Genomic DNA, 15,925 nt, shown 5'->3' with positions numbered 1-15,925 from the left:
ATCTATATTTTGGAGGGGGTGGGGGTAAAATATGACCCAGAAGTGTTCTTGACTGGTTTTATGATATCATTCTTATTTTTCATTAACATGAAAAAATCTAGCATTGTCAAAAAAATATTAAAAGGGCCAAGCTTTATTATTACTTACAGACCCACACTGATATATTCACAGCTATGATGTTTGAGAAACCACAATCCAGCACTGATCAATCCAGTACAGACCAGCAGTAGAGCATCATGGGATAGACGTCTCATGACGTGATATAATACGGGAGGAGAGATGCTCAGTGCTGCAGGCAGGAGGGAGGCAGATACCTTCTGTTTTTCCATCCTTCAGTGTTTTACAGCAGACACCCTCCCTGCATGCTGCATCTAAAAATACTCCACTGTCTTCCTTCCCTTGACCTCTCTTTCTCTTACTTTCTCTTGCTCTTTCTATCTTTCCCCTCTCGTTCTCTCTCTCACGGTTGTCTCTGTAGCTATTGTTGAACACGGCGTCTCGCACGCACTGAAGTTTCCTATGTCTACAACAAAGAGTTTCATTTTTCCGTTGGGCTAGAAATGACAGCACATAAGTGTGTGTGTGAGAGAGAGAGAAAAGACAAAGGAGAGGAAGAGAAAGAGAGAGAGAGAGAAACATGAGGAAGTACAGCCCCCAACACAGGATGTAGCAGACCTTTGTGTCAGTGAGTGTGAATGAGAGGATGACAGCTACAACAGGACCCACACCAAAACTGACATTTTCTCAAAAACTACAACAACCAAAGATGCATTTGCATGGTACTGTCACAGCTTAAAGGAATAGTTCACTTAAACAAAAATATAAATTCATCATTTATTCACTCTCATGCCATTTTAAACTCGTATGACTGACTTTTTTTTAAGGGCTTATCGCATAATACTTCACAATACATGATATGGCTCTCACAATACTATGCGCAGTGATGCATCACAATATGATAAATGGATCGTGATTGAAACTGAAAGCCTGAGCATGCCATAAATCTCTCCTGTGAGAATCCCTTCATTTTTTCTGTACTATGGCTAGTCTTTGAAACACAAATGTAGGTATTTTGAATAAAAACAGAGATTTCTCTCCCTCCATTGAAAGTCTGTTCCACCAAAATGTTGAGGATTCAAAAAGTTCATATAAACATTAAAAGTATTTCATGCGAGTCAAGCGGTTTAATTGCTTAATATGATGAACAGATTTAAGTTAGGCTTTTATTCTCTTGTAAACATTGATCACTGCACAGACATATCAAATATATTCAATGGAAACTCAATTAGCATGCGTGACGGTGAGTAAATGATGACAGAATTGTCATTTTTGAGTGAACGGTCTCTTTAAGACAAGATCAGTGACATCAGACTTTATTTGTTCCATTACTAATCGTCATTGACATCTAAACTGTCATAGCTCGTCATATTTGAGCGTGCATGAAAGACTGAAATGTCCCCACATGCTGTAAGGCTTCAGAAGGCTTGTATCACACAACATTTCTATGTTTTTATTTGATTTGATTTGATTTTCCCCTAGAAGCAGCTGGGATAGTTTGCTCCTTTTGTATTCCATGATGACAAAATGGTCATTTTGGGGTGAACTGTACCTTTAAAATGAGAACGAATGTCATAATCAGTGCTGGATGATTTGCCCACAGAACATCCACACAGTGTGCTGAAGCGCCGTTCACAGCTGTCACACTCTTGTTCTGCTCTGAGTCATGTGACCACCTCATCCTCCTCCACCTGATAGTGTGTGATGTCTCTCTTCTTTTCCCTCTCTTCCTGTTGTCATTGTCTGTTTTTCTGTTGTTTGTCACTTCCCCCACAGAGAAAGCTCCGCTGGGATATGTGAGGAGATTTGCTTATGATTTAATTTAATTTATTTTTATTTTTTTACATTTTATGCTGTTGTATTACAAACCATAAGTAGAACAGCAGGGATCTTGGTGTGATTTCCAAAGACTGCATATTGTCATATCTGTGTTTTAATGAAGCAGTTCATTTAAATGTAAAAACAATGACATGACTGTTCTGCATGAGTTTGTCAGAGTTTACATTGAAGGCAGTGTTTTGTTTGTTGACAGGATGCAGTCTTTGACTGCTTGTGAAATTGAATCATGGGATACTCCCAAAAAAGCCTGACCTACTCAGAGCTCATAAAGCTTTCTAACAGATGTGATTAACCAGTAGTTTTTGTAAGCTGGAGTGAACAGTGGCTTAAAAAATATTTGAACACTTAATGCATAACTATGATTGTATGAATGTTTGGGCTCGGTTTTCATATGTTTATGTTTTTGAAAGAAGTCTCTTATGCTCAGCAAGACTGCATTTATTTGATCAAAATACAGTAAAAATGGCAATATTGTTAAATATTATTAAAACTTATTATAAATGTTTTCTATTTGAGTATATTTTAAAATGTAATTTATTCATTTGAGTCAATGCTGAAAAAAAGCTTTCAGCATCATTACTCCAGTCTTCAGTGTCACGTGATCCTTCAGAAGTCATTCTAATATGCTGATTTGATGCTCAAGAAACATTATCATCAATGTTGAAAACTTCATATTTTTGTCGAAATGATACATATTTTTCAGGATTCTCTGAGGAATAGAAAGTTCAAAAGAACAGCATTTATTTGAAACCGATATTTATTACAATTTAAAGATCTTTACTGTCAATTTTGATCAATTTAATGCATGCTTGCTGAATAAATGTATTCATTTCTTTCTTTCAAAAAATAAATAAATAAAAATAACTACTGACCTTGTTTGAATTTTGCTGAATTTTACTGACCAAACTAATGGTAGTGTCAAACCAAAATCAACAGCACAAGGACAATTTATGAACAAAACATTAAACAAATGTAAAACAAATATAATGACAAAAAGTGTCTACATATTTTTGGGGCCAAAATAGATACACTAATTCATAAATGGGTCAGTTTTTCATTTGGAGATTGTCCTTTGGTTCTCTGTTACATAAATCATTTCTCTATGCTTATAAATCCTCGCTTCGCACACCGCTCTAACATCGCATTAAAGGGTTAGTTCACCCAAAAATGAAAATTAGGCTGTGTTATACTCACCCCCGAGGCATCCTTGGTGTATATGACTTTCTTCTTTCAGACAAATCCAGTCGGAGTTATATTAAAAATTGTCCTGGCTATTCCAAGCTCTATCATTGCAGTCAGCGGGTGTTGCATTGCTTCAGTCCAAAAGAAGTGAAATAAAAAGCGCCCATCCATAATAAAAAGTGTCTCACACGGCTCCGGGGGGTGAACAAAGGCCTCCTGTAGCGAATCGATGCATTTTTGTAAGAAAAATATCCATATTCAAAACCTAATAATCACTTTAATGTAGCTTGCGCCAACAGTTGTACACGGAAGCAGTTTCGGGGCTGATGACGTATGAGGTCAGTGTTGCTCATGCGCCAGTGAGTCTCGTGAAAACCAACACTTGTTAACAGGAGCAAAGGAAGCAAAGTTTCCTTACTTTAACAAAGGAAAACCAGTCCCACTTGGTTTATATCGAAATCCTCTGACATGCTTCTTTACAAATCCTCTTTTTGTACTTCTAATTAGTGACTGTTGTTTTGTTTTGATCTCTCCCCTGCGCTTCCGCGTTTGTCACTTCTGAGCGACGCATGCGTAACGCCGACGTCCTACGTCATCCTCCGTTTACAACAGTGAGCGCAAGCTAGATTGAATTGATTATTATGTTTTGAATATGGATATTTTTCTTACAAAAACCCATCGATTCACTACAGGAGGCCTTTGTTCACCCCCCGGAGTGGTGTGAGATGGGTTTTTTTTAATGCATGGGCGCTTTTTATTTCACTTCTTTTGGACTGAAGCACTGCAACACCCGCTGACTGCAATGATAGAGCTTGGAATAGCCAGGACAATTTTTAATATAACTCCGACTGGATTCGTCTGAAAGAAGAAAGTCATATACACCTAGTAAAACACAGCCTAATTTAAATTTTTGGGTGAACTAACCCTTTAACATTTGAATGTTTTTGGGTGGCACTAGTAGCTATTGTGTGAGCATGTCTCTCTCCGCCTGTGTAGTGTTGGAATGAACGTACCATTTTAATCCACTGCGCTGACGACTTCCTGTCTGTTTCTGTCTCTCGCCGGTGATGATGGTAACAGGGCGGCACTAGCGTCTGCCCATCAGGCCCAGCCACTTCCACAGACCCTCAGTGTTCTGGAGAGTACGCCGCAGGTCCGCGGCATGCACACCATCATCAGGTCAGACTCATACACTCTATGCCGCAGTAGTTTTCTTCACACAGCAGTGTACGCCAGTACTTAAAGTATCCAGACTAACCGTACAGCATCTCATATGGCTGTCCAGCTGTCAAGTAACATGGAAGGACCTAATGCAAAACAAAATGATAGTTTTAATGCGTTTAGTTCATGTTTATTTGAGGTCATCTGTAGGCTAGTGCAGTACTTCTCTACTGGTTTTGCTTCAAAACCCAGATTTTATATTTGACACCCAGCCCAACAGAGTGCTAAAATGTGTATTGTACAAAAGTGGAGACAATGTCCAACAATATGCCAAAAATGTTTTTTTTTTTTTTATACATGATATACAAAGTAAATTCACAGTTTTGTAAATGCAAACAGCCTGTGATGTGCTATTGGATTTTTTTTGTTTGTTTGTTTTTGTTTTTTGCTTAGATTTTTAAGCTTAGTTTGTTTTTTGCTTTTGAAGTTTTTTTTTTTGTTGAGTTTTTGTAGTTTTTTTTTTTGTTTGTTTGTTTAATTTAAACTTAGTTTTGTTTTCTGTTTTTTAATGTTTTATATTCGTTTTTTGTTTTGATTTGATTTTTGTTGTTTTTAGTTTTGTTTTTGCTTGGTTGTGTAGTTTTTTTTTTTTCTTTAATTCTTTATTTCTTTTTAAGTTTGCTTTCCCCCATCCTCTCAGAACATACAAGTGACCCATTATTGGGTGGAAATTGTCCCTCCCCCTCATACTACCTGCGGCCAACTACCAATATCAAGAAGCAGAAGACAGTGGCTGAAATGTACTCATTTTGAAAGTTTTTTTTCGTTGCTTTCGTCCATGTCACAGGCTGTGTGGTTATGCCAGGCTGTAACGTAAACTAACGGCTATTGCATATTAAAATAGGGCAATCCCTACTATATTTCCTGCCTAAATGGCTGTTAGGAAAATTACGTTTGTCCATTTGTTTTATGGTCTGAAATTTCTGATTAATGTTAGGTTTAGCAGTAAGACATATGTATATTATGTAAAATATTTAGAATAAAAAATGTACAAGGTTATAAAAAAGATCTTCCATGTTAATTTGAACATTTTGAACACAAATAAACACATGACTGTTTTGTCATCCATGCTTGTGTTGCAGAAATAAGGAGACCAGTCGTGACGAGTTCATCTTCTACTCCAAGAGGTTAATGCGGCTCCTCATCGAGAGAGCGCTGTCCTTTCTTCCATCTCAGGTGAGAAAATAGTTATAGACGGAGCGAAAATGGAGGGATTGCTGGAAAATCTCTAGATCGACCTGATAACGGCTCGCAAACAGATTTGAGCGTGTGGGCATGGAGGTCTCGTCTTGAACATGGAAACTTAGCTCACTTGTCCACCGCAGTGGAAACTCAGACTAACAAACTCAACATTATAGAAATCGGCTTAGCAACACGCAGCAGCAGCACAGCGACCTTTACACTTAAAACGCTCACAGGAGAAGTGCAGTGAGCTAGTGAGCTTCATGATGTTGCTGCTGACATTTTACTGTGGCTTTTAATCAGAGAGGAAGATCAGTTTAGCTGCATATGATATGCTTGGACAAAAACAACTTGATATTTCAATTGTCTGTTATCTGCTGCAGGTTCACATTGTTCAGACCCCACAAGGAGAAGATTACGAGGGCAGAACCTTTCATGGGAAGAGGGTAAGAATATAATGTGCCACTAGATGCACTGAAATGTCTTTTTGGACAATCTCATGGTAGTTCAGCTTAATCAGTCTGCTCGTTTCGGGATTTTCTCTGTCATATAGAAATGTCTTTGTTCTCTGTTGTGTAGAAAGGTTTAGGTCCTAAAAAGGAAATCGAAGACTCTCCCTCTTCTTTGTTTTGAGCAGATTACGGGTGTGTCGATTCTCAGGGCGGGAGAGACCATGGAGCCCGCGCTTAGGGCCGTGTGCAAAGACGTCCGCATTGGCAAAATCCTCATCCAGACCAATCAGGACACAGGAGAGCCGGAGGTAACGCCCCTTTCTGCTCTTACTACCACCTAAACTTTACACACCGCAGATAATCAGACATCAGATTGAATTTATTTATTTATTTATTCAATCACACTTTAGTTTAGGGACCAATTCTCATTATTAGCTAGTTGCTTATTAGCATGCATATTACTAGCATATTGTCTGTTTGTTAGTACTTATAAACAGTGTTGGACAGTAACGCATTACTTGGTAACGTGTTACTGTAATTTGATTACTTTTTTAGTAACGGGAGTAATTTAACGCGTTATAATTTTCAAAATAATAAATAGAGTATAGTTACAAGCCGAGGTCTCTATACGTTACTGCCGCGTTACATTGCTGACAGAATGCAGTGTTTTATAATCTAGAGATTGTAAAAAGGATGTAGCACACGCACTGTCGAGTCAAGTGCCAGTGGATTAGAGACCTGCTCCCGCGAGACCCGACGCAACAGAGTGTGGCGCGGGACAAGATGGGCGAGTGCAGAGACTCGTGTGTGTGCGGGATGTGGGAGAATAAAATTATTCACGGGACTCCCGCAAAATAGAAATATCTAAACATGAAATATCTAAAACAAATAAATTGTTATTCATCTAAATTACTTTTCACAAAAGCAACATGAACTAATATAAAGATTAACAGGTGCAAGCGTATGCAGAGTTTCTATTTAGGCTATAACACGTGTTCGCTGCGTTGAGCAGTGCTGAAATGTGTGTGCTCACGAATCCTCTCATTATAACACACGAATTGTAGACATTATGAAAGATTCATTATGCATATATTTATTGTGTTATAACAGAGATTTGTGAGATCGCGATGAACTGAGATGTATTTTAGAGATTATAAATGCAGCACTCTTTGCTGGCATTCTGCCATCCAAACCATGCACGCAGCAGCCGCTTGCTTTAGTTAAAAATAACAGTGTTCTGTGAATGTTGATGCTTTAATAACAAATATTTATCGGGAGCGTGTATGCTGGGATTTCATAAATTTCATGGAGAAAAAAAGTAACGTAACTAGTTACTAATTACTTTTGAAATTTTGCCTTATTCTGAATGACCATATTTTAGATCCCTTAATTCACCCTGTACTTAAACTTAACAACTACCTTACTAACCATTAATAAGCAGCAAATTAGGAGTTTGAGGCAAAAGTCATAGTTAATAGTTAGTTAATAGAGAGAATTGGTCTCCAAACTAAAGTGTGACCAGTTGTTGTTTTTCTTTTTTTATAAAATTTTTTTTTTTTTAATTGTTTTATTTGAAAGATTTTTGTTAAGATCCCATTATCTATAGAATGTAAACGTTTTCTGAGCAAGACATTTCAGTTTTACAGTATTTTGTGTCATTAGAACAGTTTTAAAAATTATTATTATTGTTGTTGTTGTTTTTTTAAGAATTTTTCATTTTATTTCATTTTTTATTTTACTTTAGTTTTTGGATTGTCTATCAGTTAAATTATTCAAATTATGATAAATCTCAGTTTATTCATGGTTAATGTACTTAGTTTCTTTTCTAGGAAAGAAAACTAAATAATATGTGAAAATATTGGTTTCAGCAATTCGTGTGGTTGACACGCAGTGGGATATGTGCATATATATATTCATATATATTATATGTGCAGTATAATTCTTAACAAATTTCCATTATGTGACACATACTGAAGCAAGTGTTCTGCCTTCAGCCATTTTGCACAATATAATATAGAATAAATATATTTTTCATTGAATATTTAAATAATCGCATGAACTCACTTACTTTTATTTATTAATTGGATTTATTCATGCATTTAGACATATTATTGCTGCACATTTAAGCTTTCTTTTATGTTCCCGTCCAGTTGCACTATTTGCGTCTGCCCAAAGACATCAGCGAGGATCACGTGATTCTGACGGACTGCACTGTGTCCACTGGAGCGGCAGCCATGATGGCTATCAGAGTTTTACTTGTAAGTCTGCATTTGAACCTTTTCTCACGCACACAACTGCTACACCTCTTGCCATCTAATGGAACTGATAGTGTGCAGTGGCACAGGCACACACGCCTACTCGGGCACCACATGTAGAGCGGCCCAGTTTGGTTGTCTGTCAGTGTAGGCGTAGCAGAGAAACCTCACTAGCTGACAGCGGCCATAGAGCATGACATAACGTTACACATTCTCACATATGAATTCTGCAGTTGTTCTGAGGCTGAGCTGTATTTATCAGTTTCTAAGGCCGTTTTTGGCACCGGTGGAAGTTTAACAACATAAACTTGCTGAGAACACACTACTCACGCTCTCACTAGTTTATTTTAAGTAGAATTTGTCTACTAACTTTGAAAAAGCATGATCTAAAAAATACTCCACATCTGAAATTATTATGTTTAATTATGTGGTGGAAATGCCATTTTTGGAAATAAATGGCACACTGTTGCCTCCTTGATAAACAAGTACACTAACTTTTTTTGTTTATTGGCTTTTTGCTTGAGATTGGAAAGTGGAGAAGCAATAGGAAGTACAGATAGAGAGTGGAGGAACAGGACTGTGTTTTCTTCATGAGGTGTGTGTGTGTGTGTGTGTGTGTGTGTGTGTGTAGGATCATGACGCTCAGGAGGATAAGATCCTGCTGGTGTCTCTGCTGATGGCTGAGATGGGTGTCCATTCTGTGGCCTACGCCTTCCCTCAGGTCAAAATCATCACCACCGCTGTCGACAAGAAGGTCAATGACCTGTTCCACATCATCCCCGGCATAGGTGAGACTCTGAACACCAGCTTTACTTTATCTGCTTGACTGTGGTCTTTTGTCGTAGTGGTATACACAAAGGGGCCATTCTCACAAAACCAGCCAAGAGCATGTCTGGGTCAAAAAACAGTTATACTTTGCTTAATGGAAAGTGATGACTTTTTTTTTTTTTTTCTTTAGGACCTATTAAGGTTTTTAGCAATGTGACATTTGTTTCATGGTTATAAATTCATGTATTATTATATATTAACCCTTTGACCTGGATGATCCCGCCAGTGTGATTAGAACATTCAGAGTGGCACTGAACCAGAGAGAGACTCGCTCACCGCCTGTCATATATCACAACTGTTCAGTATTTTCAACCACATGATGTTTATTTTAGGTTTCAGGCATTTAATTACACAAGTACTAAATATACTCCGTCTATGGAAGCAGTAGCTTTAAGTTTACTCTTCAGGGGAGGTGGATCAGTTGACATGTTTTGAATCCAGCAGACTCTGATTCTCAGCGTTGCAGTGTAGCAGTGACAGTGCAGAACATTGCAAATGTGTTTAAAAGGCAAAATATATTTATTTACACTTATTTGAGAATGGGATTAACAGATATTTTACAATCTTGTTAACCAGAGTGTAAAAATAGGTTTTAGAATTTTTTATCATATGTAAATGTAAAATATTTCAAATGTTGTAACTTTCTTTTTATTAGTTTTTTTTTTTATTGTTGTTGTATTTCTGTAACTCACATGAAAACAGCCTCAGATGCTGACATGGCATTAAAATATGTATTACTATTACCAGTTTGTAAATATTTTAAATAAAAAGGAAAAGATGAAATAAAATCGATACATCAGTCATACAGCGCTATTGTGGATGCAGTGTGGCAAACTTGAAAAACTCGGATAGAATATTTAATATAACATTTGAAATATTGTAAACTAATTATATTACACACTCCCTGTTTAAAAGTTTGGGGTGAGTAAGATCAGTTGAGGATATGAAAATGCTATTTTTTGTACTGCTTTTCATTTAAATTTGAATACAAAAAAATAAGGGCGAATCTGGTTAGAATAACAAAAATTACAACTCTAAAACATCGATGCATTACAGTAATACAAATTTTGCGGAAACAAAGTGCTTAATTGTCATGACAATTATGTTATAAGCAAAAAAAAGTTAGTAATACCTAAACATTTAATCATTTAAAAAAAAAAAAATTTTTTATTTATTTTTTTTTTCCAGGAAATTTTGGGGATCGTTATTTTGGCACGAATGCACCTCCAGACTGGAGTGATGATGACATGGATGAGCCCAGCTGCTGACCTGAGTGTCAGATCATTTCATCCGCACAGATTGGTGAAGCCGCTCTGATAATCACGCCTGATATTTGTACATTATAAAATATTTTTATACTTTTTGGCACTCCCAAGTTGAAGTATTTTATGTGAAGTTTTTATTTATGAAGGTTTATTTAGATGTTGTTGTTTTTTTTAATGCGAATTATTTAATGATATTTACTGTCGTTTAATGTTTGATTCTGAAGCACATGCAGTTGATTCATTGCCTTTTGTGTTTGCTGCCACTTTTGGAATCTGCTGTTTTAGTATTTTTGGCATGTGAACACAGTATGTCTGCTTGTCACGGCATACAACATGTCACTTTTATTATTGTACTCCGTTTCATGCAGCAGTCAAGCTTTCAGAGAGTAAAGTAAGACTCAAAGCACTGCCTTGCTACACTTAGACAGTGAATTTCTTTGAAGGACCACTTCATCGGAAAAAATGTGTGGGCGTTGCTTTGTTTTAATCTTTGCGTTCTCGCTTTACCTGCAGACGGCTGCTGACCAAACCACAGGCTGTTAACAATTACACTTTCACAACGGAGCTCTGCATTCTGTACAAGAACTTACACATTGTAACGTTTTTCTAAAATTGTGCAAAAATGTTGACAGTTTGTTTAGATGCAAGATGCTGAGCTCAATTTAAGGGATATGAGATGATCAACTATCGAACAGAAGCATGAAGGAGCAGCTCCTGTTAAACGTAGAAATGATCTTTATTGTAGTTCGTGTCTAATCAACGGCCACTGATTTTGAAGACATTTAAAGTTTTCTTTTTGATCTTTGTGGAAAAAGCTTGCGTTCTGCGAGAATGCCCTACATGTTTTGTTTTTTGACTCACAAAAGTGCAGCGTCTTGCATCTGTCCAGTGAGGCTATAGCTGCCTTTACCATATATGGCTGACATCTGCTTGATGTTTGCTGTCATGTCGAGAACATACAGGACGTATAAGAACAAGACTAGCCCACAGGAAGTGTTGGTGTTTGACCTGAAATTCAACCAAATGAGCATAGTGCTTGCTCTTATTAAGGTGACGCATTGATATCTCTTTGTTTTATCGTTTTACCCCACTGAGCACTTTCACTTTGAGAAAGTACCTAGCCTGAAGAAATTAATTAATTATAGAAATATAATGCAATTGTATGTGTGTGTGTGTGTCGTTTATTTGATTTACGCTGACTTTTTAATTTATATTTGTAGTTAACCAAAAGAAAATTCCTTGGTTGTAAAATACAAAAAATTGTTTGGCAGAACAAACAAACAATATTGTGTTAATGTGAGAGCACTGAGATCTGCATTGACAAAGTCAAGACCTAGTGAATGTATCTGCTGTGACTTTTGTCCCACAACAGGAATAAAAGTCTATGATTTGTGCGGAGCTATTTATTTTATTGCACAGATTCTTGAATACTTCATTCTGATTGGTCAGTCTGATATTTTTGTGTAATGACTGCTACACTGTTTAATTGACCATTGTCCCCGGCAACCGATGTTCTAGATAACAGTCATATCCACAGTCTGTTTCACCTTGCATAATAAATTCATTTAAACTCAAGTCAGTGTTTCATGCTCATTTATTGATTTATCTGATTTAATTGAACTGAAATGGCAGTGTGATAATTGTGATGAGCTTCGTGTAATGATTCCTGTTAGTGCTATGTATGTGTGTAAATATAAATATGCATATACATACAGTATTGTTTTAAATTTGAGATCAGTAAGTTTTTTTTTTTTTTTTTAGTACTTTTGTTCAGCAAGGATGCATTAAACTGATCAAAAGTTACATTAAAATCAATCAAATAATCCTGAAAAAAAATGCGTTGATGATAAAATGTTTCTTGAGCACCAAAAATATTAGACACTAGGTATTGGATACAAATAAAATGATTTCTGAAGGATCCAGTTATACTTTGCTTAATGGAAAGTGATGATTTTTTTTTTTTTTCTTTAGGACCTATTAAGGTTTTTAGCAATGTGACATTTGTTTCATGGTTATAAATTCATGTATTATTATATATTAACCCTTTGACCTGGATGATCCCGCCAGTGTGATTAGAACATTCAGAGTGGCACTGAACCAGAGAGAGACTCGCTCACCGCCTGTCATATATCACAACTGTTCAGTATTTTCAACCACATGATGTTTATTTTAGGTTTCAGGCATTTAATTACACAAGTACTAAATATACTCCGTCTATGGAAGCAGTAGCTTTAAGTTTACTCTTCAGGGGAGGTGGATCAGTTGACATGTTTTGAATCCAGCAGACTCTGATTCTCAGCGTTGCAGTGTAGCAGTGACAGTGCAGAACATTGCAAATGTGTTTAAAAGGCAAAATATATTTATTTACACTTATTTGAGAATGGGATTAACAGATATTTTACAATCTTGTTAACCAGAGTGTAAAAATAGGTTTTAGAATTTTTTATCATATGTAAATGTAAAATATTTCAAATGTTGTAACTTTCTTTTTATTAGTTTTTTTTTTTATTGTTGTTGTATTTCTGTAACTCACATGAAAACAGCCTCAGATGCTGACATGGCATTAAAATATGTATTACTATTACCAGTTTGTAAATATTTTAAATAAAAAGGAAAAGATGAAATAAAATCGATACATCAGTCATACAGCGCTATTGTGGATGCAGTGTGGCAAACTTGAAAAACTCGGATAGAATATTTAATATAACATTTGAAATATTGTAAACTAATTATATTACACACTCCCTGTTTAAAAGTTTGGGGTGAGTAAGATCAGTTGAGGATATGAAAATGCTATTTTTTGTACTGCTTTTCATTTAAATTTGAATACAAAAAAATAAGGGCGAATCTGGTTAGAATAACAAAAATTACAACTCTAAAACATCGATGCATTACAGTAATACAAATTTTGCGGAAACAAAGTGCTTAATTGTCATGACAATTATGTTATAAGCAAAAAAAAGTTAGTAATACCTAAACATTTAATCATTTAAAAAAAAAAAAATTTTTTATTTATTTTTTTTTTCCGGGAAATTTTGGGGATCGTTATTTTGGCACGAATGCACCTCCAGACTGGAGTGATGATGACATGGATGAGCCCAGCTGCTGACCTGAGTGTCAGATCATTTCATCCGCACAGATTGGTGAAGCCGCTCTGATAATCACGCCTGATATTTGTACATTATAAAATATTTTTATACTTTTTGGCACTCCCAAGTTGAAGTATTTTATGTGAAGTTTTTATTTATGAAGGTTTATTTAGATGTTGTTGTTTTTTTTAATGCGAATTATTTAATGATATTTACTGTCGTTTAATGTTTGATTCTGAAGTACATGCAGTTGATTCATTGCCTTTTGTGTTTGCTGCCACTTTTGGAATCTGCTGTTTTAGTATTTTTGGCATGTGAACACAGTATGTCTGCTTGTCACGGCATACAACATGTCACTTTTATTATTGTACTCCGTTTCATGCAGCAGTCAAGCTTTCAGAGAGTAAAGTAAGACTCAAAGCACTGCCTTGCTACACTTAGACAGTGAATTTCTTTGAAGGACCACTTCATCGGAAAAAATGTGTGGGCGTTGCTTTGTTTTAATCTTTGCGTTCTCGCTTTACCTGCAGACGGCTGCTGACCAAACCACAGGCTGTTAACAATTACACTTTCACAACGGAGCTCTGCATTCTGTACAAGAACTTACACATTGTAACGTTTTTCTAAAATTGTGCAAAAATGTTGACAGTTTGTTTAGATGCAAGATGCTGAGCTCAATTTAAGGGATATGAGATGATCAACTATCGAACAGAAGCATGAAGGAGCAGCTCCTGTTAAACGTAGAAATGATCTTTATTGTAGTTCGTGTCTAATCAACGGCCACTGATTTTGAAGACATTTAAAGTTTTCTTTTTGATCTTTGTGGAAAAAGCTTGCGTTCTGCGAGAATGCCCTACATGTTTTGTTTTTTGACTCACAAAAGTGCAGCGTCTTGCATCTGTCCAGTGAGGCTATAGCTGCCTTTACCATATATGGCTGACATCTGCTTGATGTTTGCTGTCATGTCGAGAACATACAGGACGTATAAGAACAAGACTAGCCCACAGGAAGTGTTGGTGTTTGACCTGAAATTCAACCAAATGAGCATAGTGCTTGCTCTTATTAAGGTGACGCATTGATATCTCTTTGTTTTATCGTTTTACCCCACTGAGCACTTTCACTTTGAGAAAGTACCTAGCCTGAAGAAATTAATTAATTATAGAAATATAATGCAATTGTATGTGTGTGTGTGTGTCGTTTATTTGATTTACGCTGACTTTTTAATTTATATTTGTAGTTAACCAAAAGAAAATTCCTTGGTTGTAAAATACAAAAAATTGTTTGGCAGAACAAACAAACAATATTGTGTTAATGTGAGAGCACTGAGATCTGCATTGACAAAGTCAAGACCTAGTGAATGTATCTGCTGTGACTTTTGTCCCACAACAGGAATAAAAGTCTATGATTTGTGCGGAGCTATTTATTTTATTGCACAGATTCTTGAATACTTCATTCTGATTGGTCAGTCTGATATTTTTGTGTAATGACTGCTACACTGTTTAATTGACCATTGTCCCCGGCAACCGATGTTCTAGATAACAGTCATATCCACAGTCTGTTTCACCTTGCATAATAAATTCATTTAAACTCAAGTCAGTGTTTCATGCTCATTTATTGATTTATCTGATTTAATTGAACTGAAATGGCAGTGTGATAATTGTGATGAGCTTCGTGTAATGATTCCTGTTAGTGCTATGTATGTGTGTAAATATAAATATGCATATACATACAGTATTGTTTTAAATTTGAGATCAGTAAGTTTTTTTTTTTTTTTTTAGTACTTTTGTTCAGCAAGGATGCATTAAACTGATCAAAAGTTACATTAAAATCAATCAAATAATCCTGAAAAAAAATGCGTTGATGATAAAATGTTTCTTGAGCACCAAAAATATTAGACACTAGGTATTGGATACAAATAAAATGATTTCTGAAGGATCATGTGACACTGAAGACTGGAGAAATGCTGCTGAAAATTCAGCTTTACATCACAGAAATAAATTACATTTTAAAATGTATTCAAGCAGAAAACGGTGAATTTAAATTGTAATAATATTTCACAATATTACTGATTTGACTGTATTTTTGATCAAATAAATGCAACCCTGATAAACACAAAATACTTTTTTTCAAATTCTCACCGACCCCAGACTTTTGTACGGTGATACAGCATTTCTTTAACACTTTAATTGCAATAGCCAGTTGATCTTCTCTTTTGAGAACATTAATAACATCTGATGTCTGAGAATTCCACCATCAATGAATTTTCCAATCAAAAACTCTCCAGAGATTTGAAGAGATGTACTAATGTAGAATTAGACTTTTATGGCACTTTTCTTGTATTTTGTGTGCATTTTGCCTTGTTTTTCTTGTATTTTGTGTGCATTTTGCCTTGTTTTTCTTGTATTTTGTGTGCATTTTGCCTCGTTTTTCTTGTATTTTGTGTGCATTTTGCCTCGTTTTTTTGTATTTTGTGTGCATTTTGCCTCGTTTTTCTTGTATTTTGTATGCATTTTGCCTCGTTTTTGTAATACCAACAGCGGGAATGAAACTCATTC

General features: G+C 35.9%; 1 protein-coding gene across 3 annotated transcripts in view; it reads left to right on the top strand.

Moving 5' to 3' along the window:
* Positions 1-14,962, top strand: part of LOC107570870 (uridine-cytidine kinase-like 1) — a 19,363-nt gene extending 4,401 nt beyond the window's left edge. Inside the window, exons 5-12 of one of the 3 annotated variants that reach the window (XM_016257149.1) lie at positions 1,834-1,853; positions 4,159-4,257; positions 5,382-5,475; positions 5,865-5,927; positions 6,119-6,241; positions 8,084-8,191; positions 8,820-8,976; positions 13,311-14,962. In XM_016257149.1, the coding sequence (XP_016112635.1) occupies positions 1,834-1,853; positions 4,159-4,257; positions 5,382-5,475; positions 5,865-5,927; positions 6,119-6,241; positions 8,084-8,191; positions 8,820-8,976; positions 13,311-13,390 (744 nt within the window). In that variant the 3' untranslated portion in view covers positions 13,391-14,962. Of the gene's footprint in view, positions 1-1,833; positions 1,854-4,158; positions 4,258-5,381; positions 5,476-5,864; positions 5,928-6,118; positions 6,242-8,083; positions 8,192-8,819; positions 8,977-10,204; positions 11,857-13,310 lie in introns of those variants that run through there. The other 2 variants (XM_016257148.1, XM_016257150.1) reach the window with 2 other exon arrangements.
* The last annotated feature ends 963 nt before the right edge of the window (positions 14,963-15,925 follow it).

Source organism: Sinocyclocheilus grahami, unplaced genomic scaffold (assembly GCF_001515645.1).
Source record: "Sinocyclocheilus grahami isolate Dianchi unplaced genomic scaffold, SAMN03320097.WGS_v1.1 scaffold1515.1, whole genome shotgun sequence".
NCBI classification, from domain to species: domain Eukaryota; kingdom Metazoa; phylum Chordata; class Actinopteri; order Cypriniformes; family Cyprinidae; genus Sinocyclocheilus; species Sinocyclocheilus grahami.
This window is presented reverse-complemented; position numbering and strand designations above follow the sequence as displayed.